Source organism: Delphinus delphis, chromosome 3 (assembly GCF_949987515.2).
Source record: "Delphinus delphis chromosome 3, mDelDel1.2, whole genome shotgun sequence".
NCBI lineage: Eukaryota > Metazoa > Chordata > Mammalia > Artiodactyla > Delphinidae > Delphinus > Delphinus delphis.
This window is the reverse complement of record NC_082685.1, coordinates 114,150,072-114,165,312: the sequence shown is the minus strand read 5'-3', so window position 1 is coordinate 114,165,312 and position 15,241 is coordinate 114,150,072. Positions and strand designations below refer to the sequence as shown.

The window sequence follows — 15,241 nt, the reverse complement described above, 5'->3', positions numbered from 1 at the left end:
GTTTAATAAAAAAATGAATGTTGACCAAGGAGGATGTGGGTAACAGGCTTTAAATAACATACTAAATGAAGCCTAGATTTCTCTGTTAATGTCTGGAATGAGAGAAAGGATCTGAATTTCTGAAAATTTTATGCATTAAATTAAAGATATATACATTTAATACAGATTAAAGATATATACATTTTTCCTTTTATAAGAAAGCATTCTAGGAAAGAAAAATGCCCCACCACACACAAGGAGAATATGAGCCAAATCTTTTAAAAATTATTAAGACTCAGTAACTTGATTCCTCTTTTCAAATGGCTTTACTGTGGGAGTTTAATGCTAGATAGGGGGATTGAAAGTAACAGTAGATACAATTAAATTTATAATTCATATTCCTGGAGCTTCACATTTTGTTTAGTAATACAAATAGAGAGTGTACCACTTTTTTTTCAGGAAAAGTAGTTTCATAAGTGGGTTGCCAAAGGAACTGTGTTGCTTACCTCTGAGGTTTTATGTCAAATAATAAGCCATGAAGTATGAAAGTAACTCAGGATCAACAAGCATGAGAAAGAAGATGGGAGGAAGGGAAAAGGCAAGGGCTAGAGCGTCACTTTTCTGGAAATCTGGGTTGGTGATCCCAAGGGAGTGAATACATTACTTTGGCAGTCTCTGTTTTAGACTCTGGATACTCTGCTTCACCAACTATGCACATTTACCAATTCTCTCTATAGCTTGGTATCAGGAATTCTGAAGCCTAACTAACATATCCTCTTTAAAAAACTCTCTTCTTACCAAATGGCAGTAAATCAGTTATTTCCACTACGTTTTTTACCCCTATTTTAAATCTGCGTTTAGGTTCTGTATTAGTTATCTGTTGCTACCTAACAAGTTACCCCAAAACTTAGTAGCTTAAAACAATAATAAATATTTATAATCTCATAGTTTCTGTGGGTCAGGAATTTGGGAGTGGCCACAGGTGGGTGGTTCTGCCTCAGGGTCTCTCATGAGATTACAGTCAAAATGTTGGCTGGAGATACAATCACCTAAAAGCTTGCCTGGGGACTTCCCTGGTGGTGCAGTAGTTAAGAATCCACCTGCCAAGGCAGGGGACACGGTTCGAGCCCTGGTCCGGGAATATCCCACATGCCGCGGAGCAACTAAGCCCGTGAGGCACAACTACTGAGCCTGCACTCTAGAGCCCGCGAACCACAACTACTGAGCCCACGTGCCACAACTACTGAGCCTACGTGCCTAGAGCCCATGCTCTGCAACAAGAGAAGCCACTGCAATGAGAAGCCCGTGCACCGCAACGAAGAGTAGCCCCTGCTCGCCGCAAGTAGAGAAAGCCCACATGCAACAATGAAGACCCAATGCGGCCAAATATAAATAAATAAAATAAATTTATTTTAAAAAATTTAAAAATTAAAAAATAAACAAAAGTTTGCCTGGGATTGGAGGATCTTTCTAAGATGGCTCACTCACATGGCTGTGGGCAGGAGGCCTTTGTCCACTGCCACGTGAACCTCTCCATGGAGCTGCTTGAGTGGCTGCACGAAATGACATCTGGCTTCTCCCAGCGTTGCTGAACAAGTGAGTGAGAGAACAAGGAAGAAGCTGCAACAGTTTTCAACCTAGTCTTAGAAGTCATGTACTGTGTCACTCCTGCCACACTGTGTTTGTTAGAAGCAACTCACTGAAACTCCAGCCTACCCTCCTGAGGAGAGGAATCAGGATCCACCTTTCGAAGGGAGGACTGTTAAAGAATTTGTGGACATATTTTAAGATTACCACATGTTCTTAACTGGAACAAGCAGAGCAATTTCAGTAAGTGGCTGGCCTCACAATCCCCACTTATTTAGTTCATCGAACAGTAGGCCCCATGAGGAAATACACTGCTACTTAAGGCTTGCCCGTGGCTTTTCACCTTTAATCGTATTATTGACTCTAGTGCTTTCCTCCCTCTAGAATCAGCTGACTTCTGTGTGGCTGAACCACACTGACTCCATTTTGTCAGCTCTATCTTAGGTCTGAAGTCCTACCCCTCCCCTTTCTGCATGATTAAGCTTTAGCCTACTCAACAAAGGAATGTGCCCAAGCCAGATAAATTCCCTGTCAACTTTTACCCTTGCTGACAGAAAACTGGAAGAGTGTCTTCTGTTGACACAGATGCTTAATGGTCATGAGACCCCCCAGGGGGAGGAAAAATCTCCAGTTCCAGTTAGTGTGGACATGCTTCTCATTTGGTAGTCAGATTCTGTTGTTAGCTTTGGCCGCTTTAAATCTCCCTGTGCTCCTTTCAGTGGTGAGGAGCACAGCTGTGAATGCCTCTGGATTGTGTCTGCCCAATCCTGCCAGTATGTAAGCTACCCACAATAAACTTCACAATTGCACTTTATGGAATTGCCTGCTTTGTTTTCCAGTCTCAAAGTTCCTTTTCAGTTTGGAGGATATTAGAAAAAGAGATACAAGTATAAAATCAAAGTTATTATGAATCTATAATATTAAGTCTGAAATGGAAATATCAGTAAGAACTCATGATTTGTTTTTCTTTCTAAAAGTATACATTTCACTGAAAATGCCTAAAAACAATGACATCCAATAGCAATGAGCACACATAGCACCCAGATTGTGGTCTCTGATAGTTTTTACATTAAAACACCATTTAGAGAAAATATGGCAAGAAACATAGATAAAGTCAGTCAAATCCAGAATTTAGGAAATTCTATAAGACAAATGACCCAGGTTCTAGAAGACACACACAAAAGAAAATATAGGAAGAACTGTTATAGATTAAAACATACTTAAGAGGGACTTCTCTGGTGGTCCAGTGGTAAAGAATCCACCTCCCAATGCAGGGGACGCAGGTTCAATCCCTAGTCAGGGAACTAAGATCCCGCATGCCGCAGGTCAACTAAGCCTGCATGCCACAACTACTAAGCTCCTGCACCTCAACTAGAGCCCACGTGCTGCAAACTACAGAGCCCACACACTCTGGAGCCTGGGCACTACAATTAGAGAAGAGAAAACTCGCATGCCACAACTAGAGAGAAGCCCGAGCACTATAACAAAGAGCCCGCGCGCCACAACGAAAAATCCCGCATGCCTCAGTGAAGATCCAGTATGCCACAACTAAGACCCGATGCAGCCAAAAATAAATTAAATAAATAAATAATAAACCTTTAAAAAAACCACACACACTTAAGAGACATAACAAAGACATGAAAAGTACAGACATTGATAGATCATGATTCAAACAAAAACTTGTAATAAAAAACATTTTTAGATAATTTGGGGAAATTTAAATATGGACTAGATATTATTAAGTGGTATTTAAAATTTCAATTTTTATAAGGTAAGATGATAAAAAATGTGGGTGTGGAAAAAAATGTCCTTATCTGTTAGAGATGCAGGTACAAGTATTTATGGATAAAATGGTATGATGTCTGGGGTTTTAAAAAAATACTCCCAACAACAACAAAACACCATCCATGCTCCGGCCTGTTGATGTGGTATGACTTTTTAAAGTGTAATAGAATATACAATCAAACTTTATAAGAAAGCTCACTCCAGACACAAATGGAATGCATAATCACCATGTGTGGGGGATATCTTTTCAATATCTGTGAATCCCAGCAACATTGTCAATGAACCTCCAATTCAACATCTCAAATATTTATATACCACAGGATACTTCAGGAGTTAGAGGCCTGTGTCTTTGGTCCCTTTTACTTCACTAAGGGTACAAGAGAAGGCTACATATCTGCAAAGGCCAGAAAGAAGACTGCTAGTTATAGCCTGTGAGGCAGAAGTTAATTGGAGCCAAGTTATCAGGAGGAACAAAGGAAGAACTGAGAAAGAAAAGAAAAAAAGGTATAAATCACCCACGGCTCATATTACCCAAAGGGAGAAAAGATTCTTGACCAGGATAGGTCAGCCCTGGCAAGTTGGAGAGCGGATGGACCATGGAGAGAGAGAAGAAATGCTTTGGCATGAGGTTTCTCTGCTAGAGGCCAGTTTTGAAGAGCAGATAAAAGACAGAGAGAGGGCTCACACCATCACTTGTTCTAGCATTCTTCTGGCCATTAAATTAGGTCCAAGGCAGAATTTTCTCCCCCAAGCCCTCTACAAAATGTGCAGGAATGACCACCTACCGTCAGGTGATACATTATCCAAAAAAAGCAAAACCACCTAAACCCTCCAAACTAGGAAGGGATATGTCCTATTTGTCTACGCCCATGGTTCCTGGCAGCCTTCCCCAGTTTTACCTGTGGTAGGCATTTCTTCTGGAGGAACACTGAACAGATCTTCCTGAGCCTTGTTGATTAGCCCCCTCTCCTACCCTAGAGGTTTTAAACCCAGAGGCAACTTCCAATACTTGAAATAAATAATAAGCTATTTTCACAAGTGCCTCAGACCAATGCAGTTCCTGGACCAGAAAAATGTCTAGGAAGCTCAGAACATATATGATAAAGCAAGTGTGCTGGAATTCATAATCTTAATTAATATTACCATTATTGAAGCTACTATTAACCAACTTGTATAGAATTATAGTATTTTGATACTATAACCACTGGTACCTCTGTGCTGGTGTGTACTGGCTGATCATTAAAACCTGGGAGGTTCTCATGTCTTAGTCTGACTCTGAAAGTAACACTAGACTACAAAAAGCTGTAAGCCTGCTATCAGGGCTGGACATCACTGTGTAACACTCTAAGAAGGAAATGTTCTCCTAAAGCCTATAAAGAACCATACAAAAAGAGTCTAAAGAAATTTTAAAAATACTGTGTATAACCAAAATACGCATTCTGAAGTTATTAAAAGTAACATGTAAAATGGGATCTACCACATTAGGCACAAATGATCCATCACACAGTAAAATTTTATTATGAATTCTGAGTATTGATTAGCAGAATGAACTGAAACTGGATCCCTATCTGTTTTTCTATTGCTTGGTCCCAGAGATTTTTAATACTTGCAGAATGTAGTGTTTGCTCTGCCAACAAAAGAATCACAGTACCTTATAATGTCCATTCATCACAGCATCATGTAGGGGAGTGATCTGGTACATTCCTCTGATATTTACATCTGCTCCACCCTTTAATAGTTCACTTGCTGTCTGATAAAATCCTCCTACACTAGCTTCATGAAGTGCTGTCCAACCTGTTACACAAAAAAGAAATGGTGTTTGTTTATATTTGGCATCTTAATAATGTTTGTGCTTGCCCTTAAAATAAGAACTCTAATTCTAAGTTGTTGCTTTAAAAATATTTTGGTTATACGAGACAAGATAATCTCACCATGAAAGCAACCTGTATTATTTGTGGATTCAATAAATCTGATGGACAAATAAAATTCCTACCCCTAATTCTGTTGGTGTTAATATGGAAAAATATGAAAATAAGTAAAATATTTGAAACTATTTTTGCCCCCCTCAAATAAAAAGGCTGTAAGGGGGTCATTATTAGCTCATAGAGAATGCTGGTTGCAGGCTACTTTTCTGCAGAGAAGAGGGGGAAAAGCCTTATTTGTAACTCAAGGTACTTCCATTAAAATAACCCACCCAGCCAGCAAGACTACGCAGAAGTCAGTTCAAAAGTATACAGTCGACTCATGAACAACATGGGTTTGAACTATGCAGGTTTACCTTATACACAGATTTTTTTCCAACAGTAAATACTACAGCACTACACAATCGGAGGTTAGCTGAAGGAGTAACCATGGATACGGAGGGCTGTAACTGTAACTTATTCTCAGATTTTTGACCACACAGAGGGTTAGCACCCTTAACTCCCACGTTGTTCATGGGTCAACTGTATATTTCTTTTCTCCCTATTTGCAAAAAGTTAGTTACAGTAAATTCAACAAACATACCACAAACTGCTCCAAGAAAACCAGTTATCCAAATAAATATCTTCTTCCTTTGCTAGCCAGATTTAATGGTGTAAGTCAAAGATATCTAAACTCCAAAAAATCATACGATTGATATAAGAAAACATAAAAAGTTGCAAGTTAAAGTGTGCTTCATTCTTTCCTTCCATAAACCAGAGTTTCTCAATCTTGGCACTAACATTTTCAGAACCTTCTCCATAATCCAGTTTCTCAACCTTGGCACTGACATTTTGGGCTAAATGTTCTGGGCACTGTAGGATGTTTAGCAGTATCCCTGGTCTTAATCCATCAGATGCCAGTAGTACCCTGCTGCCCATTCCAGTTGTAAAAACTAAAAATGTTTCCAGAAACTACCAAATGTCCCCTTTGAGGGGACACTCCAGTTAAGAACGTCTATAGAAGGAATTTCTCCAATAGTATTAATTAGAAAGCCTTGAGGAAGAAATGAAGAGCACCAAAACTGGTAAATATATAGTTAATAGAATTTATTTTCTATAAATTTCCTTAAAATACACAAGGCTACTTAAAGCAAAAATTATAACTTTATGTTTTGGAGTTTATCCTGTATATACATGTAATATATGCGACAGACATAACATAAAGGATAAGGGAGGGGCTTCCCTGGTGGCACAGTGGTTAAGAATCCGCCTGCCAATGCAGGCGACATGGGTTCAAGCCCTGAGCCAGGAAGATCCCACATGTCACGGAGCAACTAAGCGCATGTGCCGCAACTACTGAGCCTGTGCTCTAGAGCCCACGAGCCACAACTACTGAGCCTGTGTGCCACAAGTACTGAAGCCCGTGTGCCTAGAGCCCACGCTCCACAACAAGAGAAGCCACTGCAATGAGAAGCCTGCACACAGCAACGAAGAGTAGCCCCCACTCACTGCAACTAGAGAAAGACCACGCACAGCAATGAAGACCCAACATAGCCAAAAATAAATAAATAAATTTATTTAAAAAAAAAAGGAAAAGGGAGATGTATTTGATGTTCTTACATTTTATATGAAGTATTACAATATTAACTCTAAGAAGACTATAAAATATTAAAAATGTATATTGTAATCCCTAGAGTAATCACTACAAAATAATGCAAAGACAAAACCAAATAGATGAAGACACAAGAAACACAAGTAAAATGGCAGTAAATCCAAATATATTAAATGAAAATCGACTAATTACCCCCAATTAGACAGGCAGAGGTTGTCAGAATGAAATTAGAACATTTTCTTACACCATATACAAAAATAAACTCAAAAAGGATTGAAGATGTAAATGTAAGATGGGAAAACTCCCAGAAGAAAACATAGGCAGAACACACTTTGACATAAATCATAGCAATATTTTTTTGGATCTGTCTCTTAAGATGAAGGAAACAAAAGCAAAAATAAATGAATGGGACCTAGTTAAACTGAAAAGCTTTTGCACAGCAAAGGAAACCATCAACAAAACAAAAAGACAATGTACTGGATGGGAGAAAACATTTGCAAATGATATGACCAATAAGAGGTTAATATCCAAAATACATAAACAGCTCATACAACTCAATATCAAAAAACAAACAGGCCAATCAAAAAATGGGCAGAAGACCTGAACAGACATTTTTCCAAAGAAGACATACAGCTGGCTAACAGGCACATGAAAAGATGCCCAAAATGAAAAATTATCAGAGAAATGAAAATCAAAACCACAATGAGATATCACCTCACAACTGTCAAAATGGCTATCATCAAAAAGTCTGCAAATAACAAAGGCTGGTGAGGAAGCAGAGAAAAGAGAACCCTTGTACACTGTTGGTGGAAATGTAAATTGGTACAGCCACTATGGAAAACTGTATGGAAGTTCCTCAAAAACCAAAAAACAGAACTACCTTATGATCCAGCAATTCTACTGCTGGGTATGTATCTGAAGAAAATGAAAACACTAATTTGAAGATACATGCACCTCAACGTTCACAGCAGCATTATTTACAAATAGTCAAGATTTGGAAGCAACTTAAGTGCCCAACAATGAAGAACAGAAAAAGAAGATGTGGTACACACACACACACACACACACACACACACACACACACACACACACAATGGAATATTATTCAGCCATAAAAAAGAATGGAATCTGTCATTTGCAACAATGTGGATGGACCTAGAGAGTACTATGCTTAGCGAAATACAACAGAGAAAGACAAATACTATATGTATGACATGTGTGAAATCTAAAAATTAAAAAGAAATGTATATAACAAAACAGAAACAGACTTACACATATAGAGTAAAAAGTAATGGCTACCAGTGGATAGAGGGAAGTGGGGAGGGGCAAGAAAGGGGTAGGGAATTAAGAGACACAATCTACTGAGACACAATCTACTATGTACAAAATACATAAGCAATATGGAAATATTGTACAGGACTGGGAAATATAGCCATTATTTTGTATTAACTTTAAATGGAGTATAACATATAAAAATATTGCATCACTATGTTGTATACCTGAAACTAACATAATAGTGTAAATCAACTAAACTTCAATTTTTAAAAATAATAAAGAAATAAATGTTTGAGAAAGCCATGTTGGAGTTGAAAGAATAATTTAAAAAATAAAAAATATGTATACTGGCCTCTGCCCCCTGGTTCCTAACACAGAGCTCCTAAAACCCTTGTAAACAGGGGTGGCAGGATGATCTTTTGTCCTTATAGTCTTTGACCCTAGTTCCTGATACAGAATTTCCAAGACCTTTGTAATTTCCTGAATGATAGGAGAATCTGTCTCAGAGCTCCTAAAATCCCTTGGAATTTCCTGGGAGATATAAGTGTATTTTGTTCCAATGAGGCAAGTTTTGGTGGGCTCATAGATGAGGCTGGTCACCAAAAAGACCAAGTCATAATTAGAAGCTGGAACTTTCAGGTCTGCCTCTGTTCTTCAGAAAGGAGAGAGGGGCTAGAAATGGATTTAATAATCGATCATGCCTATGTGATGAAGTCTCCATAAAAATCCCCACAGTATGGGGTTTGGAGAGCTTATCCAGGTTGGTGAACACATCTGAATGCTGAGAGGACAGCACGCCCCAATTCCATGGAGACAGAATTTCCTGTGTTTCGGACCCTTCCAGACCTCACCTTATGTACCCTTTTTATCTGGCTTTTCATCTGTATCCTTAATCATATGCTTTATTATATAATAAACTGGTAAATATAAGTTAAGTGTTTCCTTGAGTCCATGAGCTGTTCTAGGAAATGATCAAATCCAAGAAATGGGTCATGGTAACCCCCAGTTTGTAGCCAAGGTGAATGAAACCTGTGGGTAACCTGGTGATCTCCTACTTGTGATTGGCATCTGAAGTGGGGGTCAGCCTCATGGGACTGATGTCTTAATCTGTGGAGTCTACACTAACAATGTCTAGTGTCAGAATTGAATTGAATTGCAGGATACCCAGCTGGTGTGGAAGAATTGTTCAATGTGTGGAAAACCCACGTATCTGGGTGTGAATAGAGGAGAAACACATGAGTGTTTCCCTTTACAATAAGTATGTAACAAAAACAAATATGGAGAATCTAGAAATTAAGTATATGGATGTTCACTGTTCAATTCTTTCAACTTTTCTGTATGTTTGAAATTTTTCATAATTTCATAAAAATTTTCAAATAAATGTGAACTTTTGGAAGATAACTATTTAAGATCTATTTTTAAAAAAATAATATAAAAACTCTCTTTCCCCAAAGTACTGTCTCCAATAAAAAGCGTGAACTAATTGCTATTTAGGTTCTGGGACCTGTAAACCAGTGGAAATTTGCTTACTGATAATGTACACTGGTTAACTTGATTATTTGCCACAGTCTAGGTTTGGTGGGATGAAAAATGAAGTATCAGAAATCCAAAAGTTATTAACTTTGGAATGCAGATGATTATTTTCCTTCTAGGAAACTTCCTTTCCTTATTTAGGTTTTGCTTAAACTACAATAAAAATTAGTTTCCTAAAGGGGACAGAAATGGCTGCTACAGGAATGAGAAAATAACTATAACAAAAGATGTTTGTTTTCCCTGAGCTCAGAATGACTAAAAGATAAGGTAAATGTAAAGCAACTGTCTGGCTTCCAAGAAAAAGCCAGTCTCATACACTAAATTTACTTCAGAAAATTCCCAAAGAAAACAAAGTACATGTGAGCAATTAATAGTAAATGATGGGGTCCTGGGGAGGGAAGCTGAAAATGAATGCTACTTTAAGTGTGACCTAAGTAAGCAAGGAGGACCCAGTGATGAACAGTATCAGTTCCAGGGTTCAAAGAAATTCCCAGCAGCAACAAAGCCAGAGGGACCTTTATTCTGCAGAGGGCTACTCTAGACCACATAAAGGGCTACATATTCCAGAAAGAAATCAAATGTAACAAAGAATGTCCCTTCTCCTAAGGCTTACTCCTTCTGTGTTGTAAAACCACTCCTTGTAAATAAAGATGGAGTACATTTTATAACAGATCTTTTATTATCTCCCAAAACTGCAGGTTGGGAGATCCTTAAACAACACAGTTTTTTCTTTTTAAAAATCTAAGTATCTTGGAGGAAATTTCTTCAAAGGTTTATAAGAGTGAAATTTCCTATGAAGACAATATAATTTAACGCATTTGTTTAAAAAGATTCAAGATCATAATAATATTAGTTATATGATCTAATGCAGCAATTGTTAACACCCACAGAAATATAAAGTGCACTCTCTTCATTACAGTCCTCAACAATTTTGCCTCTCATTTTTTATGTCTCTTGCCTTGCTGTTGGCTTAAACTTCTTGCTATTATCAATATCCTGACCTAAGCCAACCTTTCTTTTCAGTTCTAATGTGTCATAGGCTTAGGAATCAGATAGGATTCTGTGTAAAATAATGCTCAAGTCATTGATCTGAGAGAGTTTTAGCAAAGAAGCTTTATTAGATCTATTTTAGGTATTCAGAATTTATCTTCAGGCTACTTCATGGTTGTCACCCTTGGTTTTGATAGATAAAGAATTATTGAAATTGGTTTTTTAAATCAAAGATATCACAAAATGTAAATGAGGACTTATAAAATGCAAATGTTATCTATAAAAAGACCATTGGTCTGTTACTATAACGTTTTGTTAATTCCTCAAAAGGCACTTAAGCCTTTATTGGATTATCTCACAAAATAAATTTATTTAAACCTTCCTAGTAGATACTGTTTATCTTTTTGTTTTCATAGTATCTGGCACAGAGGAGGAATACGGTAAAAGCTCACTACATTGAATTATATGGAGGCCATACACCTCTTGTCAGTAGTTCTTGAACATTAATGAGAATAAAAATCATCTAGGGAACTTGATTTCCAGATTTTAACCTACAGATTTTGATTGTGATTTTGTGTGTGTGTGTGTGCTTTGGGAGGGTGAAGTAAAGGTTGCATTTTGAACAAATATTTTAAGTGACTCTTACGAAAATGGCTTATGGACAACCCTTTGCAAACACTGCCCTCTGCAATTCTGTGGGATGTGGTAGCCAGAAGTAGTAAAGGTCAGATTAAGATGCAAATTGAGAAGAAAAAATAGAAAACAAGAGAGTTCAAAAAGTCTGGAAAATATGGAAGGATAAAGAATTCATGAAGGTCACAGAAGTACCTAGGGAAGTGAGGAGAAGGTCACTGCCTGGCCAAAGACAAGCAGGGAATAGCAACTGGGGATGTTAGTGATGGCACAGAAAAAAAGGTTAATGAAAAGAAACATGTTAAGACTGATGCTTGGGAAATCCATAAAGTCCAGTTATTGGCATGCAGAACTACTCCTAAACTTAAGGAGCACATAGAGACTAAGAGAAAGAACCATATATTTCTCAAAATCAAAGGAGCAAGTGCTCTGGCTAGCAAGTAAGGATCCAAGGTTGAGAGCTGTAAGACCATAATGGATGAACTGGGTGTGAGACTTAGAATAATAGTCTTTAAAACCCTGATTATAGTATAAATCCAGGTGCTGCTAAAGTAAGTACTGGGGGTGCACTTGTAATCACCTGCTTGTCCATGGATCGTGCTGCTGATCTCTGTGTACCATAAGACTTTGTGCATTGTTTCATACCCCGAGAAAGTCTAGAAACAATAGTAAAAGTATGGACACAGTGCTGCTCAGTGTTTTAAGTACTTACGTGCCTTTAAGGAATCATTCCTCTCCAGGAGAACGTATCAGGTTCTCCCCACAGGAAGACTGTACAGAGACCTAGCCTTGCAGAAAGACTGTTCTTTCTGAGCTTCCTGCCCCACCCTCTCTACCTCATAGTCTGTTCTCTCCATTTCCCTGGCAATTGTCCTTGCTGTACATCTACCATTTTATCATCAATTTTCCCTGAAGCTCAATGTACCATAAGCTTCTTTCAGCTTTGAACCTCACTTATCTTCCATTAAAAGCTGAGTCTCATAGTAAAAATGCCCACACAAAGCCAGCAAGCCAGCCCCAGGAACCCCATCCTTCTGTGTAATGCTACTGCACATGGCCCACCTGGTGCAGTGGGCCTTTGAAGGCATAACCTTTGAAGGCAGGCATAATCTTTGAAGGTGAAATGTAATGTTCTTCTCCTGCCTCTCCCCCCCTATCTTACCACTTCCCTGGGAGATGATGGTGAAGCACTGCCTAAGTAGAAAAATTACCTGGAAGCTTTCTGTTTGAGACTTGCCTTAGGCCCACTTTGCCATACTTACATAGTAGTGACTCAGCTGAAACTACAAACCACTCTTAAGATAACTGTAAGTGGTAACCACAGCCTACCAGCATAACTTGGCTGATTAACATCTCCACCTTTCTTCATATAATGATGAACAAGATTAGCGTCGTTGTTCAGAGCAGCTTTATACAGTAAGTTCTCTCCAAAGATGTTTCTACGGTTAATGTTACAACGAGATACTTTATTCATCTTCATTTTTTCTGAAATGAGGGCATGAACAAAAGAAAACAAAAAAATTAATAATCCTTATTTGAAAATCAAGAGGAATATAAGTAGTAGAATGAATCCAGTCAACATTCTGGAATAGAGCATATTACATTATGGAGGAGTATTTCTTCCATTAACCCAACTATAATGGTATCTACATGCAAAAAGATGAAAAAGACAAATGTCATTAGTTTGAAATATTTGAGTAAATTATAAATCATGTAAGCAGTTTATATTGATTGAAACTCTAGGAAAGGTGCATGTATGAGAAGACTAATGGATTATTTTCTTAAAAGTTCTGGTGAAAGGTATTATTTAAATCCAGAATTGGATGTTATCAAACCTAACAAAATATTAAATACCAAAATGTCTTATAAAACCATGAGGAGAAAATCTCAGAAGTATATAAGGAAGATACAAAAATTAACCCCAGCAAGACCAGAAAAGAGAATGCTAAATTTTCTTTCTTTACTAAAAATAATTGTCATGAACTTAAATAAAGCTTGGTCTTGAGCAGTATAATAGTTTTGATTTCCTAACCTGGGAAATACACAATTAAAATAGTTTTCCAGGTTATATATACCAAGTATCATTTCTCCCCTGTGCCTCCTAAACTCCTCATCTAGATAATCCAAATCCTGTCAGTTTTTACAGATAATACTCATTTGGTTTTCCTGAATTTCAGAACAGCTTTTCTTTCCTTTGGCGCACTGCCCAGCTTGTGGGATTGAACCCGGGCCCTCGGCAGTGAGAGCGCAGAGTCCTAACCACTAGAGCGCCAGGGAATTCCCTCAGAGGAACTTTGGTGATAGCTTTTCCAGGTTCATCTAAATAACCTGCCCCATCCTGAAACCTCCGAAAGGTAACTGAGTACTGCAACAGGTTTCTTAATGGACCACAATTTAGCTGCTTTGTTTTTATTTGATTCTCTCCATTCAGTTCCACTGTAAAACAAACCAACTGCTGAACACCTGAGCCTGCCTTCCCCCACCCCAGACTACAAAGCATTCTGCTCCCACCAGATAAACTATATGCAAAAATCAATAGTCTTTACTCCCAGATCTGTCTTTTCCAGTTGTACCCGCTATTATAAATATGCAATTTATTAAAAATAACAAATTAAGAATACAAAAATTTTCAATGAAAACTAAGTTGTGAAAGACATTCACTTCTAATCATGACTAAATAACTGCTGTGACTTGCCCTCCCATTGTAAACAACTAGAATATTAAACAAAATATATGGGGGAAAAAGACCCTTTATTCAGACATTGGAAAACAGGTAGTTCAGACCTATTTGACTTCCCTGAGTGAAGACAAACAGTGAAGTGAGCCCTAAGGTCACTCACTCCAGCTTCTTGTCTGGAGGCTTTTCAGAGTATAGCACAAGCATAGCAAGGTGATTCTGCTGAGCTAAGGAGACAGAGGTCAGAGTCTGGGGAGGCTGGGGTGAACATAATTTACAGGGCAGGGCACCAGAGATGAGAGCATAGAGAAAAGGCACCAGAAATCTATACAAAGGGCTCCTTGAGTCATCTGAATACTGAACTGCTCATGCGTGGGGTGAATCTTCATGAGGCTGGGTAAGAACAATTACCCAGGAACTATAAATTAACAACCATCAGAGATCACACAGGCTGGGAGACATTCACATTCCTGCCAGGCTGAGGAGAGACCTTGCTGAACTACTGGAACATTCAGAGAGACCTTTAATGGGTCATGTCTTAGTAGCAGAGCTAAACTAGTCCTAGAGTAAGGCCTACACTAGACCTCCCTAACAAGGTTTTTAAAAAAGTGTTGAAAGGATCAAACTGATCTTCAGGTAACTTGTTGGCCAAAACAAAAATCAACACTCTTAAAATACACAGAATGACACTGAATCACATTCTGCTGCATATGGATATACAATTGTTTTCCACTACAAAGGCCTTGTGCCTTTGTCAAAACTCAGGGTTTATTTCTGAACTCCCTTCTCCTTCCATGGACCTATTTCCCTATCTTGATGCGAATATCATGCTGTTTTGATTATGCCATATAATAATTCTTGAAATCAGGTAGTGTTAGCCCTTTAGCTTTGTTCTCTATCAGAGCTGTCTTACTATTCTAGATTCTTTGCATTCCATATGAATTTTAGAACCAGCTTTGGCATTTCTACAAGAAAATCCTACAGGAATTTTGATTGAGATTGTGTAGAATCCATAAATATACCTGAGTAGAAATAACATCTTAATGATATTGTCTTCTGACTCAATCTCTCTCCATTTCTCTCCATCAAATTTCCTGTGTTTTCTCTGTTTAATATTTTGTAGGTTTCAGTGTACCTGTCTTTTACATCTTTTGCTAAATTTTATCTTTATTTCACATTTTTTGTAACTGTGGCATAAATTTCACTTCCTAATTGTTTGGTTTTCATATTTCACTTTCTAATTGCTTGTTGCTAGAATACAGAAATATA

General features: G+C 38.0%; 1 protein-coding gene across 1 annotated transcript in view; it reads right to left on the bottom strand.

Moving 5' to 3' along the window:
• The window catches only part of ANKRD31 (ankyrin repeat domain 31), a 129,400-nt gene that overhangs the window by 72,885 nt on the left and 41,274 nt on the right, over positions 1 to 15,241 (bottom strand). The window contains 2 exon segments of the mRNA XM_060007007.1: positions 5,003 to 5,145; positions 12,625 to 12,780. Coding sequence (XP_059862990.1) covers positions 5,003 to 5,145; positions 12,625 to 12,780 — 299 coding nt within the window.